This window comes from Taeniopygia guttata, chromosome 8 (genome assembly GCF_048771995.1).
Source record: "Taeniopygia guttata chromosome 8, bTaeGut7.mat, whole genome shotgun sequence".
NCBI classification, from domain to species: Eukaryota; Metazoa; Chordata; class Aves; order Passeriformes; family Estrildidae; genus Taeniopygia; species Taeniopygia guttata.
This window is the reverse complement of record NC_133033.1, coordinates 14330677-14355107: the sequence shown is the minus strand read 5'-3', so window position 1 is coordinate 14355107 and position 24431 is coordinate 14330677. Positions and strand designations below refer to the sequence as shown.

Sequence of the window (24431 nt, the reverse complement as noted above, 5' to 3'; positions counted from 1 at the left end):
ACTTCTTCACTGAACAAGAAGAAAAAGTCATGAAGTTGTGGTGTCTGCCGGTCTTTTCTGGTACCCAGACTAGCAATGTGCTCCCAGGTTCAGCATTGCACCTCCCAGATCTGTGCCGTCATCTCGGGGCTGGGCTGCTTACTGCCCATGGGTGGCCCTCTGCTTGGGCTCTAAAGGGAAAGGGTTAAACACAATCCTTGCTTAGTTATCTAAATGATAAATTATCTTCCTTTTAGAAATGAAAACACTATTCCTGCATCAACCATGGCTAATGGTTTGCTTATACAGTGCTTCTAGGTGCTGTATTTTGTCAGAGCTTGTTACTGAATTTTGCTTCCTTGTGTAGGTCTTCATAGACATGACTGAAGGCCTTTATAATCCTCTCTTTGATCATCTTTGAAACAGATTGAGCTCTGTGAATGCTGTTTGATAGGGATTTTGGAAATTATGCATTCTTTCTGGTGGCTCCTGTCCAAGCTGCTTGTGCCTGTTGGATGTTCTCCGTGGGCTGGATGTGGTGTGGAGGGCAGCTGTGGTGGTGGCCACGCTGGGATGGATGGTGGATCTGGCCCTGCTGCGCCGCCCTGCTCCTCTGTCCAAAGAGCTCCCTTCAGTGCTGGGGCAGTGCTTGGAGGCCACACGCAGGCAATGATGCTCTGTGGCATTAGCCCACAAAACTGAGCAGATGGCCCATCCCCTGGCTGTGGCCTGAGGCCCTGGCCAGCCAGGCAGCCCTACAGTGGCCATATGGCAGTGTGGGTTGGTCACTTGTACCTCCCTGCTGTCCCTGCCTGTGGCCTGGTTTGCTCAGAGTTTAACATCTCCTTGGTGGCTGGCCAATGATGATTGTGTGCCCTCAGGCTACTTCTGTGCAATTTGAGTGACCTTGCACTGAGGGGCTTCTGTTTGAAACAAACCTATTCAGCAGTGATTGTCATTCTGCTGGCATACCAGCAGCAGTGTCACTTGTATCCAGCCTAACCTGGTACATCACTACTATCACTGCTAGTGGTGGTCAGCGTTTCATCCAAAGCTGTTTTAAACTAGATGAGATTGACTTGTTATAAACACATGATGATTGGTAGTAATTATTTTATTTCCCTCTATTCCTTATTACTCCCCTGTCAGTAATTTTGCAGATTTTTCTAGCATCCCCATTAGACTGTAAGGATGATGAATGCTACAGAACTCTTATATAGGTAGAAATAATTCTGAATTGCTGTTTTAAAACTGCCTGTTAATAACTGCTGTGTGATGTCTTCCTATGTTATGGAAGGGATGGGATGAAAACTACTCTTTTGTAATACTCTCTGAATATTTAACTGGCTTTTTACCCATGCAAAGCAGAAATATTTTCCTTTTTGGTGTGAAACTTCTGAAAGCTTCACCTTTTCCAGGTGAAGAATAATTTCCTGGTAGTAATAAATCAGCACTACTGTTGTTCTTCCTGTTGTTCCTAAGGTAGGGGAAAAAAAGGTTTTCATGCATATTGATTCTGATATCCAGAGGTTTTTACTAGGTCCTTTTACTTGTATAAATTCTCATAATTTCTGATACATTGCACTAAAACTTACCATAATTGTTTTGAGGTTTATATCTGATTTAATTTCATCTCTATACCAATTAACTTAGACTTTATCTCTGATCCTTCATCTAGTACAGCATTATTTTTCACGTGGGTTTTCTGGTCATTTAATGACATTTTCTTAAAACTGCTCCTAGGCATCACATATTTTTAGCATGCAAATTAGCCACTCAGTGATTTAGCTGAACTATTTCAGTTTTGTGAAAATAAGGCTTTTGAAAATTATTTAGTCTGTGTGTTATTAAGTCTGTGTTATGTAACTGCTTTTACTTACAAGGAACATCCATTTTGTCTGTTAAATCTGTTACTTGTCCAGTGTGTTTTTCACTTCATCACTTGGTCTGAAACTGAAAGGGTGCAGAGTATCCTCTGTATTTTGAACAAATTATTGTACCTTTGTAACATATTACCTTCTAATAATGGGTGAGGTCTTTCAGGAGCATCATCTTTCTGGTCATTGTAACAAGTGTTTTCTGAGGGAGCAGCTGAAGGTTTTCCATGAAAGCCAAGGGAGTATTGAGAAGTCTTGATGTGTTGGAGGCTTGCTTCCTACCTTTGCCCTTTTTTTCAGCCTGTTACCTGCTGAAGTGGAAGCTGAATGTGAAGCAGGCCAAACAAAATACCGTGTTCTTTTTGCTCTGACCTCGCAAACTGTATTTTTTTCTTCAGCTTCTCTTCACTGTTGCATAACTGCAGTTATAAGTTTCTTTTGCCAGTCAAAACAGATAGGAGAACAAGATTTCTATATTTGCCTTGAGCTCTTATGACTTGCAGGACATTCAGCAGTAGCTGGAGACAGTAGGTAGTGCTGACATCTGCAAAGAATATAGCAGTCATTATTTTCCCAGGTTTCCACCTCATTGCTTGACCCCCAGATCTGTAAAAGTGCACAGTGTAGGGTCACACTGGTCAGCAGAAGACCCTTCTTACTGAAGATACTAAAAAAACTTGCTGTACAGCATGTGCTTGTCTCTGGTCTCTGAGGTGTAACTCAATGAGTGTGAGGAGTGAATGAGGAACTCCTGAGCCATCTTCCTTACTTGGGGCTGCATAAATAGCAGGTTTGAAAGGTATTTTTAAAAAATATTTGTTCTTCTCCAGGATGCTTGCAGGAGTTGCACTGAGTGCTCCATGCCACAGTCAAAGGCAGCTGTCCATGGACCAGGTGCTCATGTTAATGTCCCCCGTGCTTGCAACGTGGTGCAGGCATTGTCCCTCCTCCTAGGTTGGGTGACAGTGCAGGTACACAACTGAGTCCCTTTGCTGGAGGGCTGAGGCATGCCTGGCTGGGACTGTGGTGCTCAGGGAGGCTCAGCCACCTTATACAGCAGTGATGGCTTCCCCAGTGAGGCAGGGAGTCCCCAGCAGTCGAAACCAGAAACAGCTGCCAGGTGCGCCTCATGGCAGGAGTGCATTCAGTGGTTTTCATTTAAGTTTTTCATGAGTGACTGTCACTCCAGCCCCAAGCTCGCCTTCTGTTTGTAGCAGGTAGCTTGCAGGCTCTGGCATTGTCCTTGTCTGGGAATGCTACAGTTACAAGCTGTCAGGTTTCTTCCAGGCCTCTGATGGTCTTGATAGCATCTGCTTAGGTAATAGTTTCCATTTGGTTACAAATATATAAATTCCAGTGTTTCTCTGTATTTCTGTATGGTGGTGAAGTTGTGTAGGACTGCGTGGAGAAAGGAAAAGCCATTAGACTACTATAAAGTAAAACTGGAGTCTAATATATCATCTGCTCTTGGCTGTTGTTGCAGCAGATGTGATCCCTGTTCCCACGTGAATCTGGAAACGGGCTGGTGCTGCTCTGTGTCCATCAGTCATGGCACTGCTGCTTGCTCTGTGCCATGAGGGTTAGTGCTAAGCTCCTGGATGGCAGGTATTGCTCCAGCCAGAGGGCCTTTGAAGAGGAGAATGGCATCACCATGTCCCCCAGAGCAGAGCTGGCAGCAGGCAGGAGGACAGAGTTCAGGTGTAATCCCTGGGGATCATTGCTGCTGCTCAGCAAAGGGCACCGCCTTGGGTGCAGCGAAACATGGACATGTTCGACCTCAGATGGAGGAGGCAGAATTAGGAAATGTAGGTCATCGAAAGCAATTAGCCCTGTGCAGTGTAGCTGGGAAGAGTTCTTACTGTATTTACTTCCTCCTCAGGGTAGTGCTTATTAAAGAATACTCTTACGTGAAACCATCGTTTCTAAGATGCACTTAAAGGCCTGCAGAGAGATACTTCCCTCCCAAAATAACTTTATAAAATGAAGTAGGCAGATACTGAGGCTGTGTCCACAGTGCCCCAGGAGTGGGATTGGTAAGTAAGTGAAGGAGAGAGGACTCAGGTGGCAAATGCACTCCTTTTTAAAGGAGCATGATTGAGTTGGAGTCTCACACCTAAAGTGTCTTTCTCCTACGAGGGCTTTAATTACTTTCCTTCAGGTTTTTTTTCCTCTGTCTCTCTGATTAGAAGCTTCCCTTTGTTTAAATCCACTTGCATTTTATGCATGAACACTGGAAGATGTTTCTACAGCAGCAAAGTGCAGACTGAGTTGCAAACATGGCACAGAAATGTAGTTTATTAAAATGTAACACTGTTTCCACCCCCGATTTCTCTGTACTACTTCGCTGAGTGCAATGTTTAGCTCTATTGAAAGAATGTGGTCTCAGGATCTGTAAAAGTGTGTAGCAGCTTGTTTGGCAGGGAAAGGAGCAAAACAATGAACCACACTGCACCTGTTAGAGAAGGTGCTTTCCTTACGGGCATGCAGGCAATTGCATTCTGCATTTATTGTGTAAAATGTAAGGGGACATCTTGAGTTAGGGGGCATTCATCCTCTTCTGCCTGCCTAGAGCTCAGGTCCTGTGTTGAGGTTTGGCCCTCCTAATTCCCACCTGCAACTAAATGTTCTCTGACAAATCTATGTGGAATTGCAAGCATCATTAATGCAGGTAATCAAAGTGTCCTCTGAGAGTTGAAATGACACTGACTTGAATTTAGAATGAGCACCTAAGCAATTTCTTTTTGAAAAAGCAAGAAAGTATAGTATTCCAATCTAGGTCTTGGGTTGAAACTTGATCAGTACATATCCATCACTAAGTATTGTGTGCTGGATGTTAAAAAAATGTTCCATATTATCTACCCATGTGCCTATATTGCAGAAATTGTTTGGGCAAATTGTTTAAATGTCAGTACATTGAAACTCATTTAGACTTAAAGGTATTTAAATGCATGGAGGCCTTGAAGGAATTCCTTTGGCTTGTACTTCATTAGTGTTTGTTGCACAGCTCAGGGCTGTGTAGGTCAGAGTTTGTATGTGTGTCCCTTTTTGGCTGGGTGAAACATCACTGTGTCAAGAGCAGGTAGCTGTTTCCCTTTTCCAAGGATTTAGATGTTTGTCATAAGTAAGAAATCCACAGTTTTTCAGGACTGCTGCCGGTGTATCACTTACATCCAAAGTGATTTTCAGGGCAGACACATGCCTTTCACAGCCCTTTTAGTGGGAAGGTTTTGGAGAGGCTTTAGGAAGGCTCCCGTGCTCCCTCCTCAGGGCTGAGGCTGTGGTTCAGCATCTCCTAGGTTGTCCTCTCTTGGGCAGGAGGACTGAATGTAGTCACGTAGGAGGTTTAATAACCATGAACTCCCTGTTCTGTAACTTTCTGATCTTGTAATGTTTTGAGCAACAGTGTTGCAGTTCCCCTGAGACATTAGTGGGGGAAGAAGGGGAGGCAGGGTGTGAGCAGGCTGGCTAAAAGCAGCTCAGTTTTGTTAGTGCTGTGTTAATGCAATTAACATGTACATTGCAGTGAAGGTAGTCTATGTGCAGTTGTTGATATGTTTAAATTATTTATTGTCTGTAGTTTTATGGTTTAAAAATGCAAAGGTGAGGAGAAAGCATGTACTGCAGACCTCCTGTCTCAAGAGGCACAGGAGGGTGAGGGATGTCCTGGCAAAACAGCCCAAGAGATGCCATTATCCCTCTCTGCATTTGCAGGGTGCATGGGAAGCTTCTGGGGGACACAGGCTTTTCCCAGCCCAGTGCTGTAAGCTGGGCTGAACTCATGGTGTGTCTGCAAGGTAACGCAGGGCGATGCATTGATTAAAGTTTTCCTCTCTTAAAAGAGACTGCACCAACTGCTGTACCTTGCATGTGATCTTCATGCTTGCTGTTTTATCCTTGTTCTGTTCTTATGACTGTAAGCCTCAAATAGGAAGTTGGTGCCAAAGCAGGACTTGGAAAACTGGCTCTTTCTTTTCCATTGTCACTGTGAGTTCAAGCAACAATAGCCATATTACTTACTGCATAGTTTTCTTTAAGAATTTAGTAAAACTTGTCACTATAATATTAGACTTGTAAAGGTTATTTTCAGATTATTATTATCACAGTCCCGCCTAGCCCTGTGATGGCAAATTTGATCATTAGATGGTTCTCTGTTTGCTTTTTGTCTATTGAGATGTATTATTGGCTGTGTAAAACCATTGGTGTGTCTTTAAGGATTTAACTCCATTTCATGACTACCAGCAAACTTCCATAGGTGTGCTGGAATGATACTTTACTTACCTGCCAATGGAAACTTTACTAGAACTAGCTGGGAGAAGGAAAATGGTCAGAATTTAAATTTTCTACCATTATTATTGTTATATATGTCTAGACACCTCAGGGAACTCTTGCAGCATGTGTTAGCATAGCTAAAATACGACAGAAAGGTCAACTTCTCTGAAAGCATGAATGAAACCTATTATTAGAGGGGGAAAATGCTGGGTTAGTATAACCTCTGCCCATGGGGCCCTTGTTGTAAAATAACATGGGAGCAGCCGGATGCTCCTCTGTGAAAGGCTGCTTATTGAGTGAATTCAATGTGAAGAAAAATATTCTTTTGCCTCTGACGATGGGCATTGCTCCTTGAGCTGAATTGGCTCCAGAGGGAGCCAGGACTGGCAGGTGCCCTCTGGAGCAATTGCTTCTTCTCCCTGCCCATCCTTGTATGTGACAGTGGAGATGAGGTGGCAGCCACTGGGTCTTGTCTAGAGCTTCCTACCAGAGAGACTAAATAGGATCAGATGTTCGTGATGATGATTCTTGGCCATTTGTGCAGCTGAAATCTGCAGGTTAGTTCCCACATACCTCAGAAAGATGATGGGAAGAGTCAGAGCTGGGTGGTGATGATGCTTTCCTTCTGGGATGGAGCTGAGTGAGAGTTTCTTTTCAGCAGAGTTGGGTTAGTCAAGATAAAATTAAAACTTTTAAATACCCTCTGAGAATGACACTGATACGCTTTTCAGTGTTAAAAATTGCAAAACTTGGAGCCTTCTTGGTACAAGGACATGTACACACAGCAGATCAGCAGACAATGGCAGACCTGCCAGCAGCCTGACAACTCACTGTGGGGAATCTAACAAAACCCATTTTAATGCAAAGCAAATACTCTTGACGTTTTTTCCAGAAGCTTTTTATATTTGATTGATAAAACTAAGATTTAGTGAAGGAAGGATGAAATGAGTTGCTGAACTGCAAACTCAAATGAAAATTCATACCAGACCGAGCTTGGCTGAGCACTAGTGAAGCTGGGAGGTATTCATACCATTTACCATTGTGTTCAAATTGTGGGCACCTTGTTCAAGAAACTGCAAAGCCCCACATTTCCCTGTTGAGGGTATTTAATTATTTTTCATTTTTCCTTTGAAAAGATTTCCCTACCTTAAAATAAGCAGAATATCCTTGCCAAAGATCTTTCAGCCTCTTTAGAATAGGGCATTTAGATTACTGGGGACAAAGTGAGTGTCTTGAATGCTCTGTGTCAAGGCACGAACAAATGGCACAGAAACAGTAGTACAGTACAGAGTGAAACCTGACAACTTGGTGTTAAAGGAAAGGAATGCTACTGTATGGTTCGATTGTGATCAACTTATCTTCAAGTGGGTTTATTAGCAATTTAATGGAATATTGGTTATTCAAGAGCCATAATAGCCCTGGTTGAAATGTCCCTTCTGCACGGTTTTCCCATACCCTGTGGAATGAGCAGAATGTGACAGTTGAGCTTTCAACAGGCTTCATGAATTTTAAATACTTTTCAGCTGTAAAATGGGGCACATGGCGTTTGGTCAACGATGGACAAGGAGCTGGCAGCCGCTGAGGGTATTATGGGATATTGAGTGTCTGGGAGATAATGAATGCTTGGCTTATCCAGGTGCATTCTTGGCCTGCTGTGCATGTCCAGACAGAATGGAATATATTTCTCTGTCCAACATTTAACAATTGATCATTTTGTAATTGTAAGCAGAAAGTATTTAGAACATTATTTTCTCAGCATGCCTGTGTACGACTTAAATTTCATGTCATCATCTTTATCCAGCAAAATCTTCTCTGTTTTTCTGTAGCAATGCATTCTTGCTCCTTAAACTTTTCCACTAACCTGATTTTATGCTTAGTGGATCTTAGAGAGTCTATTCTTCTAGTGACTTTAAATCTCCACCTTTTTAACATTTTTTTTTTCCCAGTGAAATTTTTAAACCTGACTGAAATTATTTCCGCTTGCTGTGGGTTGAAATTTCAGCCCAACTTTTTGTAGCAAGTGAGCTGGTTGCTGGCTCCTGGTTTATGGGAAATTGTGTTCTTGCATTTTAAAGGCTAAATGGTGAGAGAGAGGAAGGAGAAACCCAGGCATGTTTTACTCCTGGTGGGCTGTGTAAAGTTGTTTTTATGCACCTCATTTCTGCTTAGATATTAAAACACAATATATTGAAAGGATAACCAGATTAACTGTGTTTTTAACTGTATATACCTGGAAGAGGAGGTTGCTGCTTGAATTCCTGAGATCAGTCAGATTGGAGCTCCCCTCTTGCTCAATCAAGAAGTTTTTCTAGGACAAGAAACCCTAGAGGCCACCCCTTATTCTGGTTTTTCTATACAGGCCAGTCCCTCTCTGTAGTGCCCTGGTCCAGCTTTTTCCATGTTTCCCCTTCCCTGTTAATCCCTGCTATGGTGCTGTGCTCACCCCAGTCTCAGGTCACTCTCTTGGGGCAGTGCCCACTCTACACCAGGTACATCAGCACATCCCTTGAGGCTGTTTCAGGAGTAGGGCAGTAAGCGGGTTTGGATCCATAATTAGCAGTTTGTGGGCAATAACAAATGGGATCATTATCTCTGTGGCACTTTCCAAGCTCCATGGTTCATAAACCCGCAAAACTGTGCCAGAAACAGTGCCTGCTTTTGGTGCAAGCTTTGGTTAAGCATGAAACTGTCTTAGAGCTGCAATCTAGAAGCATTAGTGTGGGATCTGTGTATCAGGAGAAACTAACAAGTTGTCTTCTCCTTAAGAATACATTTCAGAAATCCCTTGGTATTCCTTCTTGTTCCTCCTGTGGCCTTGTTTGAGGAACAATGGTTGAGGCGTGAGGACAAGCTGTGCTGGTTGGTATTTTGGCACAGCCACTGAGGCAGGAGAGGCTGATTGCTGCTACTGTGTGACCACCCTGCCACCTGGGGAAGGGCCTGGCCTTGGACCTCCATGTTGGCAGAGGGGCAGGCTACCATAAGCTGAAATGCCAAAATAACTTCTTCTGGGTATGTGATGTTCAGCCCAGTTGAGTGAGGTCATGCTCAGATTACTCAGAACTGAGCAGACCAGATGTGATTTGTGTGGGTGTCTTGGGAGCAGCATATCCACCCATGTCATCTGGGAGCGAGCTGCTGAGCAGCTGCTGAGCCACTCTGGGACCAGGCCACTGCTGGGCTTTACCTTTTCTCCCCTTCTCAAAAGAGGCCGTGGGATGGATCCAAAGGCCCTATGTGGGTGAAAAGGGAGTTGATTGTCAAAACAAATATGCCAGCTGGTGGAAGTGGGAATGGCAGGTACAGAATGTCCTTACCAGGGTGTGCTGGTGGCTGTTTGTAGGACAGAGCTAACCTTTTTTGTCTTGCTCTTAACACCCTCTTACTGCATGACCTTCATTGAATAGCAGTTCTGGAGTGTCTTGTTCTTGTGCTCTTTTCCTGATAAGCTTTCAAGAGCCAGGCCCTTTCTGGTATCGGCACTGGGAGCATGAGTTGGAAACTGCCACAACCCACATCCCACAAATTTCAGAGATGTGCACAAGTATGTGCATCTGACCTACTTAAAGCAAAAAAACAACCAGGAGTGGGTTTTTATTCTCAAAACCCCTCAAAACTATTACAGCACTACTTTATTTTCTTTGAAGCCTGTGCAAGTCCAGAAAGGCAGTGCTTATCATCAAAAGGAGACAGACTTCCCTCATGTCCAAGCAGAGCAGATTCAGGCGGTCAAGAACGTGGATTGTGACCAACACTGGTATCTGGTTTTGCAAAACTGAATTCTATCCTTTCCTGGCCCTAGATTTGTCCATCTCTGTTTATAGCCTTTACTCAGAACCTTGCTGAAAAATGTATTATATGTTGACACTGGCACTTTGTGAACTCAGACCTAATGGCTCCAGAAATAATCACCTTTGAGATTATTATAGTCCAACTTTTGCATATGTTAGATCTGACATTTGCTTTGTACAGCTATGAATGCCTGTTTTAAACACAATAAAGTCTGAAATGCAGTATTTGTGATTTAACAAGCTGGAGAAATGGGTGGTGGATGTAAACTTTCAGGAGACAGTGCAGTAGTGTGTCTTGGACTGAGAGCCCTTTTTGTTAGGGCTGTGGTTGGTCTCTGGACAGCTGAGCTGTGAGCACAGGGAGCTGAGCTCTGCTAGCTTAGAAACCTCATTGCACCTCTGGGTCGTGGGATGGTCTTCTGCCCTCCGAATCTCTCTGCATCCTTTTCTTTAAGATAGGGCTGGAGGCACCTTCTCCTTTTCACCAAGAGCTTGGACACAAAGGCAGATCAGTCATTGCAGTCATTAGAAGATGCCTGATTTGATACCATCTACAGCTTCTGCCAAGCACCAGCTGTGTCCCTGCCCATGGGGCATTTTGGGAGTCTGAGTGGCGCCTCACCCATGGCCCCACCACCCAGGGGAAAAGCTGCCCTGCTCTTGGCAGGTGTGAGATGGTGGCTTGCAAAATCATTTCCCTGTTTCCACTGTCTTTTGAAAAGATAATTTCCTTCTTCTGTCAATAACATAAATCCCATAATATGGTTAGAGCACAGGAGACCAGTAAATAATTTAGGAAGCAGCCTTTGTTTAGAGTGCATCAAGCACTAATATAGAGAAGGAAAAAATCCCCACACATCAGTTACAGTAATTGGTGGAAGGCACCAGTTCGAAGGGTAATGAGCTCCATTTTTAAAGCACAAGGAAATTAGATTTTTATAAATGTCAAACACAGTTATTGTCCTCCTTCCTTGAAACAGAGCTGAGCTGGCTGGAGCCCATTGTCTCTCAATCAGCTTTGCTATGGATTAGACACATCCCGTCTCACACCAGGAATGTGCTTATTAGAAAAATATCACTGCACAAAGCATACAAGCTTTAACACTCAACCCATGTACTAATGGATACATGTACAATGAAACCCAGTGTCACGTTACAAACCTTAAGCTGACCTGAGATAATAAGATACAGAAATCTGAAAGGATACAGATGAGTGCTCTCTTTGTGTACAACATTTCTGACTACCTGGGATTTTAGTTTTCAAATAAATGAGATAAAGTGAGGGAAGGTGACTTTTCCTCTTGGCTGCTTCTAAAAGAGCAAGCAGTGTAAGTCTTCTTCATAGTGACAATGCTTATAATCAGGTAGTGTCCAAATATTTTATGTATTTTACTGGTGTCTCCTGGGTAACTGCAGTTTCACAGAGGACTTTTCTATTCACTGTTTTTTAGTTCTTTCCCAGAAAAAAAGCAATAGGTGGTTATTTGTTTATACATCAAAGCTAGCTCTGTGAATTAGTCTTTCATTCATAATGAATGAAAATGTCACCAATATGTTTTAAGACACCATGCTTCATAAAATGGCTATCAGTTATTTGGAGAGGGTAAAGTGGAAGCAGAATAAAGGGCTTTGTAAACTCAACCCCCTTTCCTACATGTCTTTTTTAAAACATTTTACTTGAGGATAACAATCACCTGTCCATCCTTAGCTTGAGATTGTATCTTGTTCCCACTCTGTTAGAAAGTAGTACAATCCTTCACCATGTGGGAAGATTTAAGGATGGAGCCAAGCTTTATAGTCCCCTTTTGCAGTGATGAGATAAAGATTCAAGCTACTTGTGTGGACTTTACCCCATGCTAACCCAACTCTGAATGCTGCATATGCTGTTTCCAAGGTGGTACTGTGTCAAGGACATTCCATGGACATGCTGTTGGAGACCCAGCTCAGGGACTGCTGCAGGATGGCTTTAGAGATGGTGGGGATCATGCAAATCTGTGCTGTCTCCTCTACAGGAAATTCAGCAGATAGGCTATTCAGTCCTAGTTTGTTTTTCTGGAATCCTTTATTTACAAGTGTGCTTCTTTTCTTTAAGTTCTTAAAGAACTTAACTTTTTTTTAAGTTGTCTTTTTAATAATGTCATGTTTTCCATTCAGTCTTCATCTCAGCTTGCATTTTTTTCATCTCTGCTTCAACTGATTGAAGTTTCTACTGTTGCCTGTAGAAAAAAAAACTTGAGACTTCTATTTTACACAAGCAAGGGATATTGAGAGATATTTCTAGCATGCATGCATCAGCAAACATGTGAACAGCACTTCCCAGTTAAAACTCTTAAGAATTTCTACTGGTTGCTTGAAGTCCTTACAAAACAGTGTTCTGTAGCTTGAATCCATGCACACCCATCATGGAAAAGTGATCCAGCTATTTATATGGCAGTCATTATATTTTGTTAAATTTGGTTTTATAATCTAAAATGAACCCAGCTGTTGGAGGAAAACAATATGAGGATGTTACAAATATCTTTAAAGCCTTGGGCACCATGAAGCAAATTAAACTAATTTTCTGTGACTTTGGACAACTTTTAGTTCTGGTAACTTTCCTTAATGTCCATGCTACAGCTTCATCAACCCCTGTAAATTAAATAAAGAAACAATTCAAGACATCTCTGATGTAGCCTGGTAGTTAAATGGTAATCAGCAGCTTGTAATTAAAACATCCATATGTTTCAAATGACAAATCCAAAGTCAGCATTTACATTCCACTAGCCTCATTAGCTAGGCACTTCAGTTAATTGGTACTCCAGTGCAAGGGTTATTAGTTGGCCTTCTGGGCCAGGGATGTGGAGTGCTGCTGCCTCCCTGCCTGCCCCTCCCTGGGAGCTCTGTGCTGCCCTTGCTCACTGCAGTGGTCTCTCTTCTCAGCAGCAAGCATGGTTTGCAATGCTCAGGTAAAAGCAGGTTTCCCACCTGCTAAAGGGAGCTCACACCCACATTGGTGACCGGTGTCTCATCACAGCAACTGCTGCCCATCCCTGGTCGCAACTCTCATCACAATTGTTGCACGTTCCTGGTCCCATTAGGTCTTCAGGAAGCCTTGAGGCTTGAGCTTCACTACATGAGGCACCTTCATGTAGTGTCTGCAGGCTGCCCAGGTTTTACACTTCTTACATCTCTCAGATGTTGTTCTGTGGTCTGGAGAAGCTTTTGTGTCTCCCATGGAAAGTGGGTGTGGTGGTCCTCTGCCACAGTAAAACCCACAGCTCTGCTGATGCTTCTACTTCTGGAGACGTGGTCAGGGAAGAGGGCAGGAGTGGTGTGGGGAGTGGGTGCATGGCAGGGGCAGCCACTGGCTTGGCTTCCTCTGCAAGCCCAGACAGCTTCTGTTGGGAGCACCTGCTTGGCAGCACATCTGCTGAAAGGGCTTTCTCTTCTTGCTGTTTTGGCTTTAGAAGCTGCTGGAGGTTGTAAATTATTTGAAGATAGGTGACCGTGCAACAGGCTGGGTGAACCTGTTTTTTCTTGTCATTTGGCCTTCTGCCTTAAATACTCCCATCTGATGGTTTTATTTATTTATTCTAACTGCCTATGACTGGTGTCCCAATTGTGAGTTTGACTGTCTGCCTCATGTCAGCACAAAAGCAAATCTGTGTGTTCTTGGAATGGAACCCTGCTTTTATCATGCTGCATCCCCATTACTCCACATTAAACAATTGTTTTCTTCTTTGGAGTCCGTTGACTCTTACGCACATAGCACCTGCACAGTAAAACCCACTGGGCTTCACAGACAAAAGAAATCATTCTGCTATCAGCATACGGATGTTATGAAATGTTGTCATGTTTGTACAACAGCAGTTTTCCAATATTACCTCAGCTGTTCCCCTTTTATTTATAAAACACTACATGGGTCCGATACACATTATAAACATTATAATTTTAAAAAATGCTGGAGGTAAAACAACAAGACTAAGAAAGATGAAGCCTTCCTACTAGACCTGGAGACTCTTGAGTGCCAGGTTTCTGCCTGAAGTTATTTTAGCATCGGGTGAAAGACAGAGGAGCAAAAAAGAAGTGTTAATTGTAAAAGGCATGCTGTAGGCTCATTCCAGGCTGCATGCCAAGGCCTTAGATGGTCCTTTGTGTGGAAAGGATGAATCCCTTGCTGTCAGAAACCCCCTGGATACAGTTCTGAGTTGTAGTGTAACCCATCAGAGTTCTGCAGGTTCTGCACAAAGATCTGCCTCTCTCCTTCACAAGTTTAAACTGAGGCACCTACTTTTAACAGTGTGTTTGTCCAGAGCTTTTTCTCTCAAGTGGCTGGAGAGTGAGAAGATGCTAGAAAAGAAGAGAAACCTCCAGAGAGCAGATGAGGCTTGGATAAAATGCTGTCCCCAGTGTATCCCACACAGACCAACATCACCTGTCCCGACAGCCCATGGGGACCTTTCCTTGCCTTTTGAGTGTGGGCTCAGGGTTAATGGGATCACTCACAAATGTCACATTGCTGAGTCACGGAAAATGAGCAGGAAAAAGTAGCTTAGGTGGATCATGTCTGTCTCTTTCCTTATTCCCTGAAGCCAGCACTGCTCTTAGGAAGGTGTGTCAGCCAAGCTGTGTGCTGCTCTTGCATTGAGGCTGCCACAGTGAACGTGAAGGACCTCATATGTCCTTATTCTGCTATGGCAGGTGTAGTTTGAGAGAGCTAGGAGTGGGGCTGCTAGAATTGTCTCTGTTGTTGTGTAGTGCCATAAGACTAGTATGGTGTCACTTGTTTTAGCTTCATGTGTTTTTTTCTAGAAATGCTTATTTTAGCACTTTAAATAGATGGGTGACCTGTGGGACATGCAAAAAATATAAAAGGAGTTCACTGTGTTTGCCATGCTTATTAATGCTCTCTGGGCACCTCTAGTTAATCATGGTGAGGAAGTTTCCTTGAACATGAAGATGCTGCTGTGTGGGATCAAGTTCACAGGTTTCTGTGGATGAGCTCTTATTTTCATTGACATTTTGCAAGTTTTACATTTATGTTTGTGTTGAATGGTTGACTGTGTGTAGGTCCTTCTTTTGGCTTACAAGGTGCCACAGTGATGTTGTTTGAACACAGCCCCTCTTCTGGATGGCAAGTGATACGAACCTCTATAGAAACAGATTCTGCTTTAGGCATCCTCAGCAGCCCTTACTGGGAAGGAAGGAACCCACTGAAGCTGCATTCCCTGCTCCTAGTACAAACTTCTTTCAGCAGGAAACAGTCTCTGACTTCCAGCCAGCTGTGTGGCTGTCCACAGCAAGCAGTAAGCCCCACAATGTATGAGCATGAAATGTCTTGTAATTCTGAAGCCAGGTAGCTCAAACATGCAGGGAGAACTAGTGCCTAGTAAAATTGCAAAGCCATAAAGAATTTGAACATTTACTAACTAGGGGATTTGTTTTTTCCTGCGGGCTGAAGAGGGGCTTGCAGTAGAGCTGCAGCTTCCATGGCTGGCAGAACCACCTCTTGTGTCTGAGCAGAGTGGAAGGAAAGAACCTCACTCCCTCACTCCTCTGCTGGTGCTTTTTCTGGCCCAAATCCGAGGGACAAGGTTTGCAAGAGGATATTACTGTGCAGAGGGACTGGACTTCACATGTGCTTTGGACCCCTTGTCTGTCCCTCCTGAATGCTGCTGGCTGCTCTGCAAAGACAAGAGCCTGATCTGATCTCTGCCACTTGCCAGCCCATCGCCCCCGGACCACAGAGGCCTCTGAAGGCAGGTGGGCAACTGTGATGGGCAGGGCCACAAAGGACCCTGCCATCCATCTTGCTAAAGGGACATTAAAAGGCTTTAATTCTTAATAATTAGATGTATTTCTGGCAGGTTTTTAAAGAAATTTTCAACAGTACAATATGTCTTTAATAACTTTCTTTTAAACAGGTTGAAGCCATGAAGAGAGTACTAGAAAGTCTCAACCTTAATATAGTTGAGATGGTGGATGAAAACGCAACCTTGGATGGTGGAGATGTCTTATTTACAGGTATAATAATTACAGGTAGTGAATTTGCTATTTGCATGTTCTGACTGCCCTAAAGACTGCACATTGTCTGATACCAGCATAATAAAATGTCACTCCTGTTGTTTTTTGAATCTGTTGTTTGCTAAATGTCATGAAGTTGCTGGGAGATGAGTACTCAGTGCAGCCCTCAATGTCCTGCCTAATACCTGAATAAATGGAGTAGCAGTACACACACTACAAAGAACAGCACTGTGCATACAGATTTATTTTAGCTTGTAAAGTGCCAATAAAAAAAAATGCTTTCAGTAGTCATCTGTCTGGGGTTGTTTCATATTTCTTATTACAAGCAGCTAACATTCACCAGACTCATTTTCAGGATTTGTAAGGGCTTGATGCAGACAATTGTCACTAGTTCAATGAATTAAATGCAAAAAAAAAAGCATTTTTAGTTTATCAAGGATGTGGTGGAGCTGCCTGTCAGATGTCATGAGCCTTACATGCATGGTTGACTTCAAAGATGAAGATACTGGCTGTGTTTTTTATGTCATTAAACCCATTAGGCATTTTCTCACATCGGCTGCACACAGGGCTGCTCCCTGCCTGTGCCGAATGAGCCTGTTTGTTTTGATCAGCATCACAGGAGACTGGCTGCCTGCCTTAGTGCACCACAGGGAAAGAGGGGTCTCCTACAGAGGCAGAACAGGAAGGGAGGCGTTCGTAAGGCACTGCAGATCCAGCACTGATTTTCTCTGGTGCTGGAGGATGCTGATGACTGCAGATCTGCCTTGAGACGAGAGGAAATCTCAAAGGGAGAGGGAAATGGTCAATCAATGGTGTACTAATCCAGCCCAGCTGTTGTCTTTCCTGACCCAATGACCACTGGAGAGATTTAGAAGAGGAAGCTATTTATGCTTCTGGTTAAATATGTCTTGTAGCAAAAGCTTAATTGCTTTATATTGCAGCTCACAATTGTGCAGCTCACAATTGCAGGTTGCATTCTTTTATGCTGAATTTTCAGTTTAACTACTCAGCTTGATAAAAGAAACATAGAACATGAAAATCATTGAAAAAATGCTTCAGAATACCTCTAAAGCTAGTCTGCTTTTTCATTCCAGGCAGAGAATTTTTCGTAGGTCTTTCCAAGCGGACAAATCAACGTGGTGCAGAAATTCTGGCTGACACATTTAAGGTTTGTAGATTCCTTCATGCCACAGGAAATAGAAGGTGTCATTCACTGAACTAATTGAACAATTGTACTGGCCAAGATGTTTGTCTTACTCATGTACTTTATTTAAGACCTAATTAAAAAAACCTCAAAGGTACAAGCTGCTGAAAGGTTTGAGCATCCTGTAAAGTGATAGATGCTGAAGTTGGATCTGAAATGTGAGATTGCTGCATAAAAATCAGTTGGATAGTGGGAGGCTGTTATTTTTTGAGAGCACATAAACACTCACGTTCTTCATGTTCTCATGCATCAGCCCTGTGTTGTTATTGCTGGTTCCTTGAGAAGTTTTATGTACCTACTTTTTAATTAAGCATTTTAATGTATTTCTTTATGGCTGCAACAATAGTACTATTTGAAACGTGTTCTGGATTTTATGCCAGTCTCCAGACAAGACAAGCTGGTCCAGAGGAGAGTGTCATACTTAAACAGTTGACACTGTGCCCTGGGGTTGATAATTTGCAGAGAGTAAAATTAATTATGGGATGTCTCCATATAATTATGGAACTAGGACACTTTAAAAATATTTATAACACCTTCTTTGCTCCCATACAGGATTATGCTGTCTCCACAGTCCCTGTTCATGATTCTTTGCATCTGAAGAGCTTTTGCAGCATGGCTGGACCAAACTTGATTGCTATCGGATCAAGTGAAGCTGCACAGAAAGCCCTCAAGGTAAAGCACCTAAGAAAACATTCTAAACAGCATATCTCTTTATGATCTTTTTAAAATATCTGCTTAAGGATGCTGGAATAAGGATGCTGGAATTTTAAAATACATATTGATCAGTGAAAGAGGAAACAACAGCTTCATGTTAGGGCCTCTTGTATGTGCAAACCATAAAGAATGGCTATATCAGGGAAGAGAATGGTGATGTTGATTTAACTTCAGTTATCTTAAGGAAATAAACAGAATATACAGGTTATTATTTACAGCTTTTTAGACTAAAAATCTGATAATTTGGTGTTAAAAGGGAGGAAGGAGATATAGTCAGATCAGTGGAGATATTAACTTCAGATGTTGCCACAAGGAAACTTGTCTTTTATAATTAATGAGGAAGTAAAAGTTCCTTCATGAAGAAGGAAGAAGAGACCCTACATTTGTATAGTGTGTTTATAAACATGAGCAAAATTCAACTACAATACTGGTTGCTCAGTGCTGCAATTTGAATTTGAGCCAGGGCTAATCTGAGAACTCATCAGTTTGATTAAACCCTTCTGCACAGCTTGGTTAATCATGTTGCAGTCCATCAGTTTAGCTATTGTAACCAAAACTATTTTTTGTCTAACTTGATCAAATATTGCTGGTAACTAACCATCAAGTAAACACCATCATTAAAGGTAAAGTAATAAGCAGATACATTTTTAAAAGACCATGATAATTAACAAGATAATCTAGCAATCTGATTGTTGGTGGATATATTTTTAAAAATAAATCAACTGTCACTTTTCAGTGTGTTTCTTTGCACTGGACATTTAGCAGCACATTTGCATGTGTTTGAGGATAATGTTTGCTCACACCCTGCCAGCTGAGGTTAGGGAGTCTGGGCTGGAGCAGGGTTTTGGCCATGCCATGTGCTCTTCTCGTGCTCCTAGAGAGCTGACAGGTGACACCAGGCAGCCATGTCACAGCAACATATGGAGTTATCCAGAACATGTTCCAGTGAGTTGCATCTGGCCGTTTGTCCAGGAGTCTAAATCTCTTATGAGAAATTATTGGCAAACAAATGGGTAAATTGTCTGTCTTGGAAATGATGGCATTTGCAGTGCTGCTGACATCAGCTTCCCCTAACATTTGAATTCTTCTTTTTTGACAATGTCTTTGTATTTGTTTTCTTGCCACCAAAACAAAAAAAGCTCAGTTGGCAATCAGCTTCTTGCAGTCTTGTGGAAATGCAAGTGCAAGAGGATCTTGGAGGAACTGACACTTGGAATTAAGAGCTGCTCCTTGGATTTCAGCAGATCAGCTGAGCTGTAGCAGTGCTGTCAGCTGTTCTCCTGTTACCCAGCAGAGTCTGTGGCAGTGCAGTCCCCTCAGCTCTTGCCGAGTCTGTTGCCTGGCACAGCCCAGCATACCACTCCTTTGTTGTAATAGCTTGTTATTTTAAATTCCTCCTTCATGTTGCCGTTTTTTGTGACTGGAAATGCAATCATACAAGCAAGATGATTGAACTGTCTTTAACCATCTCTAGTAATTGAGTTGTTTTCACGTGTCACGTTAGGCAACTGCTACTAGTGAACTGCTACATCGTGCTACGCTAACATCTTACATTTAAAACAGGATTTAGCTGATTGCATTCTTGCTTGAAATAGAGATTTTTCTTGATTGTTCTTACTGGTGCAACTTATGTATCCTTACAATATTTTAAAAATAGAAAAAGAAATTGCATCTGGTGCTCACATATGGCCAAGTGCAATTGATCGTGAGTTCAGTGCAGTATGTGTAATGTAAAGCTCTGCAAGTGAGCTGGGAAATTAATCCACAGAGTTTAGGATAATAGACCACATGCTAGAAGCAGATAATAAATCAGAAATTACATTTTAACCATTAAATCCTCTTCAGGTTTTGGCAAGTGTAGTGTATTTATTTGGACTGCAGATAAAAAGTGGCACTTGAGGAAACTTGGTGAAAGAAAGAGACAGATTAAGTGCAGAAAATACTGGGGCCTCTGGTGACTATCACATCTGAGACTTTAACTACCCTCTGCTGTTTTCAGCATGCATTTAATTCCTTCTTGTAGTTAAACCAGTTTATAATTCCATACATGTAATTCCACATTTGAACATGAGCCATGGCTGTTGAGACGATGAAGCCTGGGATTACTTTTCAAGTCCCTCGGTGAGGCCAGGGTTTCCTGTAAACATGTCACTTTTGGGCTCTGATCATGCTCTGCCAGAGTTGCTGACCTTTACTGTGAACATGAATGAGGACAGATTTGGGCTGTGACAGTGCCAGTCCCAGTGTAGGGAGTTGATGTGGCAGTGCTGCAGGTGAGCACTCTGCACTACTTTTTTCCCAACAAGGGACAGAGCACTGGGGTCTTGCTGGGACAGCAGAAGAGCAGGAACTGGCCCAAGACATAATCCAGTTCAGGTTCCAGAAGCAAAGGCAAAAGCTAGGCAAGGTGACAATGGGAATTGTGACACAGCATCTGTTGCACACTCCTTTCTGTATTCTCTTGCTCTATATTAAATTGTATTGGTTGATACAGAGCACAATTTCCTTCCACTTTGTGATGAGTGAAGACTTGGACAGCAGCAGAAGATTGTGGGCACCGTCCTTGATCAGACCATCTCTGTCACCCTTGGGATAACTCAGTAGTAATCCCAAAGCATCTGAGGGTCGCACATGATGCTCCCAGCTTTGACAAGCTCAGCTATTCCCTTGCAAGTAGTGTGGGTTGTATCTGTAGCAAGTTCCTACTAATGAAGTTGTTCTCTCACCGCTGAGGAATGAGTCTGTCCTTTGGGTAGGCTCTGATACCAGGCATTGACCAAAAGACCAGCCCTGGGGTCTCCCCACAGGACGGGTAGAGAAAGTCTTGGTGTGAATGCACTGATCTGGGGTAATGCAGGGGGTGTGGGGGTCACTGATGGATCTTGGAAGGGACGGCACTCATCCCACCATATGGCCTGAGCTCAGCCCTGCAGCCAGCTGAGTCTGGCATATTTCCCCTGAGATCTGGAATAACAGAGGGGCATGTGAAACATCTGGGGTTTCAGTTGGTCATTTGAGAGGAGTGTATGCTAATCACAGAGGCAGTGTGGCAGTGGCAGATGTCAGGACTGAGTGGCATTGCCAGGGTGCAAGGCAGTTGATAGTGTAACCTCTCGTGTCCCCTCACAGACTTGTCCCAGCAGGACCCAGAGCAGTGGTCACATCTCGTGTTGGCCCTTGGTATCTTGGAGTCCAGCCCCTGTATTCAATGGGATTTCTTTATGGTCAGGACTCTGTTGGAAAATCTACAATAGTGTAATGCCACAAATTTAGCAATATACCTTTCTTTTTTCCTTCTGCTTTCAATAAAGCTTGGACATGATTGTCCTGCCTTGTTCAATATCTTCTGTGGGGAGTGGAGCTGCTCGTTCTTCCCCTAAATTATTCCCTGGAGGATGCTATTACTAATGCAGCTGTTTTGACAGTGGTCAAGGGAGGCTTATCAAAACCACATCTGAAGGATAATATAGAAAGGAGTGTCTTTTGGGTAACTATCCCCTTGGTCTGTATCCAAGTTATGATCAGAGCAGAGCTTTTAAACACTTGAGCACAAGGAGTTGTTCTTGCATTGGCAGTTGCCCCCATTCCTTTGATTAAATGCCTTTTGTTCTTACTCCATCTTGTGTAACTGAGGTCTCTGCAGTGTGCCAGCTTTTGAAGAGCTGAGCACTGTTTCCCTGCATGACAGGAGGGTTATAGTGCCTGGATAAAGCAGAGGGGTTCCCAGCTTCCACAGAAGTGCCTCCAGACACCTAAGGGAGAACTTCATCTCTCTGGTGTTCTTGGAAAACAGCCTGTACTGCTTTTTCCATGCAGCAGGAAAAGGCTCAGCTAAATCTGCTTTTTCTATTGTCTGTATAGCAACTGTCTTTTCTAGTAATGCACAAGTTTGCATGAAAACATTATCTCTTCTTCCTTAAGAATTCATCATTTCTGCTTCTGCTTATTCCCCACATGAAGTCATAATCCTCTATTTATGCTATCACAATGGGTTGCTGTGGAAATCATTACTAATATTAATAACCCAAAGAAGATGACATCAGGTAGGGAATTAGCAGAAAGTGCAGATGGATGCTGACTTTTTTTGTAATGCGAGAACAAAGAAGGAGTAGTGAAATACAAAGAAGTGTTCAGAAGAAATACAAAGAAGTTTCCCCTTAAAGCTAAACATTAAAAATTGAGACTTTGCTTCTCTCAGCCTTGTAGATAGGAAAATGGATCCATTTATAATCAATCAATAAATTAATCAACTTATAAAATTCTATTTACTTTTCTTTATCTGCTTCTGATTCTTCATTACTTTATGAATTATGGGTACGTATAATCTCAGAAGATATAGGTTTTCTCTGAGTGCCAGATGACCTCCTACCTTAAAAACTCATCTCATTGTGTTTTACTTTGAATTAATTTTAGATGATGTAATAGCCACTGCACTTATCTGAGTTTTAGTGCTGTTCAGTTTGCATATATGCAGAAGAATCTTTGGAAGATACTCAAAAGTATATATGTATATACTAGAGATGATTGTATTAATCAGTTTTGTTTGTTTGTTTTTAAAGGGTGAGGAAAGTGTCCCTTTCAGTACATGTTTTTCCTCAAAAGTAAGGCTGTCAGCCACAGGAGCTGGGTCAGAGGCTGCCTGAGAAGATGTCATTTGCTTTGCGTAAATGGGGACTCATGTTTCTATTCCTTTGCTTCTTTTTTTCCCTTTGACTATTCTCTCACTGGGTTCCTGTTCCAAACGACAGGATGTTCGTGCTCCTGCCTTCTTGACTGAAAACAAGAGCCCACGTAATCCACTTCCTTTTCTCTTCCCAGGTCGTGGTTTCCCTTTGCAGTGGTCCTTGGCAGGGCTGGCAGGCAGGTGACAGTGTGGCCACGAGGGATGGTGGCTCAGGGGGCAGAGCAGTGCAGGTGTGCACACGAATGACACTCGGTGCCCATCGCATCTGTGGTGATGCAAAAGGCATCCTGCGCCAGGAAAAGCAGGAGCAGGGTGGGAGGGGTTGCTTAAAAGAACTCTTCCTTCTGGAAAACATGACTGAGAGGGTGCAGTCGGGAGGCAAAGCCCAAAGCCCAGCTGCTGAGACCGTGGGTGTTAGGCGGAAATTAAAGCAACACTCTGGCTGTGGATGGACTAAGAAATCTGGAGTACTGACCATGGCAGACCAGGGCCTTGCTGCCTTCAAAGAGATCTTCAGTGTGGCTTGCATCTCTCGGTCTGTGCTGTCCTGTCCTGTATCTCTATCAGACTTCTTGGTGCCTGACAAGAAGGCTTAGGTCATTCTTCTTTGATTTATGCTGCTCTCAGTGGCTGTGATGGCCCCTTCCTTACTGAGCCTACTACACTGTTGTCTCTTCTGCCTGTCTGCATATCAGGGGGGACAGTCCTGATAGATCTTGACATTCCAGCAAGGTCTCTGGCTTTTCCAGCTCTGCTCTTCTGTCCCCTCTGGCCAGCCTAGCCAAGTGTTTCATGATCACTGCTTTGTTTGGAGGAAACTCTGAGAAGCTGCTGAGTCCCTGTAGGAGGCACACGGCATTGTGGCACAGCTCATCAGCCCCACTCTGTCCTGTACTTTCTTGTGTTGAACCCAAAGGCTGCTGCTTTCTCTCTCCAGTGCCAATTGTTTCTCTAAATATGAAGAAATGAGGAAGGAACTTAAAGGACAGTCAGGGCAATAGATCAGTGAATGAATTTTGGTGATGTGCAGCTGGGACAAGAGAGAATGACAATCCTGAATGTTACTCTGATGTTATTCAGAGTATCACATATGAAATAATGTGCTCTGACTGATCATTACTGCAGAAACGAGATCCTGAGCTTGTTGAAGTTTCTAACTCAGCTGAAAACCAAATGGAGAACATCATTTTGCCACTAATAAAGCTGTGGTGCATCTGCATGTGGTCTGTTGTGTTCACTTTGCATGCATAAGCCCTCCATTTCAAAAAAGGTGAAGTATGACTGGAAGGATTCAGAAAAGTTCCATAAGGACTGACAGATGCCTGGACAGCTTGCCTAAGGAGACAAACTAAGCAAGCTATGACTATAACTTGGAAAAAAGACAACTAAGATAGGGTCATAGATGCTTAAAGTCAGGAATGATGTGGAAAAGTTGACTGGGGATCAATTGTTCACTGTGTCTTCCAGCACAAGAATCAGGGGAGCTCTAAAAGTATGTAAAGGTAAGATCTAAAGGGGCAAATTAAAAAAAAAAAAAAAAGAAAAGAAAGGAAAATAAATGTTATAAATGTTTCCTTGCACAGTACCTGTCTGAACTCTGTAGCTACCTTGCTAACATGTTCAAAAGCAAACTGGCAGACTCCTGGGCCTGGGACAATGCTGAGCTGGTATCACTCTGTATCACAGCTGATGAGTTGAGTTTCCTGGAAACCATGAACCAAATCTTGGTCACCTCCACTCTCTATCTTGGGATGCAGAAGTGGGTACCATTGCTTCTCACCCGAGACTGGAGACAGCCTACCATGCAGCACTAAAGAAAGAAGCTCTTCTGGGTGCTGCAAGAATTTTTAAAAAGCAGATTTGGCAATCAGCAGTATTTTCCAGGTAGCAAGCACTAATTTACCTTTCTC

At 43.0% G+C, this 24431-nt stretch overlaps 1 protein-coding gene across 1 annotated transcript in view; it reads left to right on the top strand.

The window, feature by feature from the left end:
* The window catches only part of DDAH1 (dimethylarginine dimethylaminohydrolase 1), a 56803-nt gene that overhangs the window by 24754 nt on the left and 7618 nt on the right, over nt 1–24431 (top strand). Inside the window, exons 2-4 of the mRNA XM_002186890.7 lie at nt 15820–15919; nt 17014–17087; nt 17676–17795. Of these exons, the coding sequence (XP_002186926.4) occupies nt 15820–15919; nt 17014–17087; nt 17676–17795 (294 nt within the window). The remainder of the gene's footprint in view (nt 1–15819; nt 15920–17013; nt 17088–17675; nt 17796–24431) is intronic.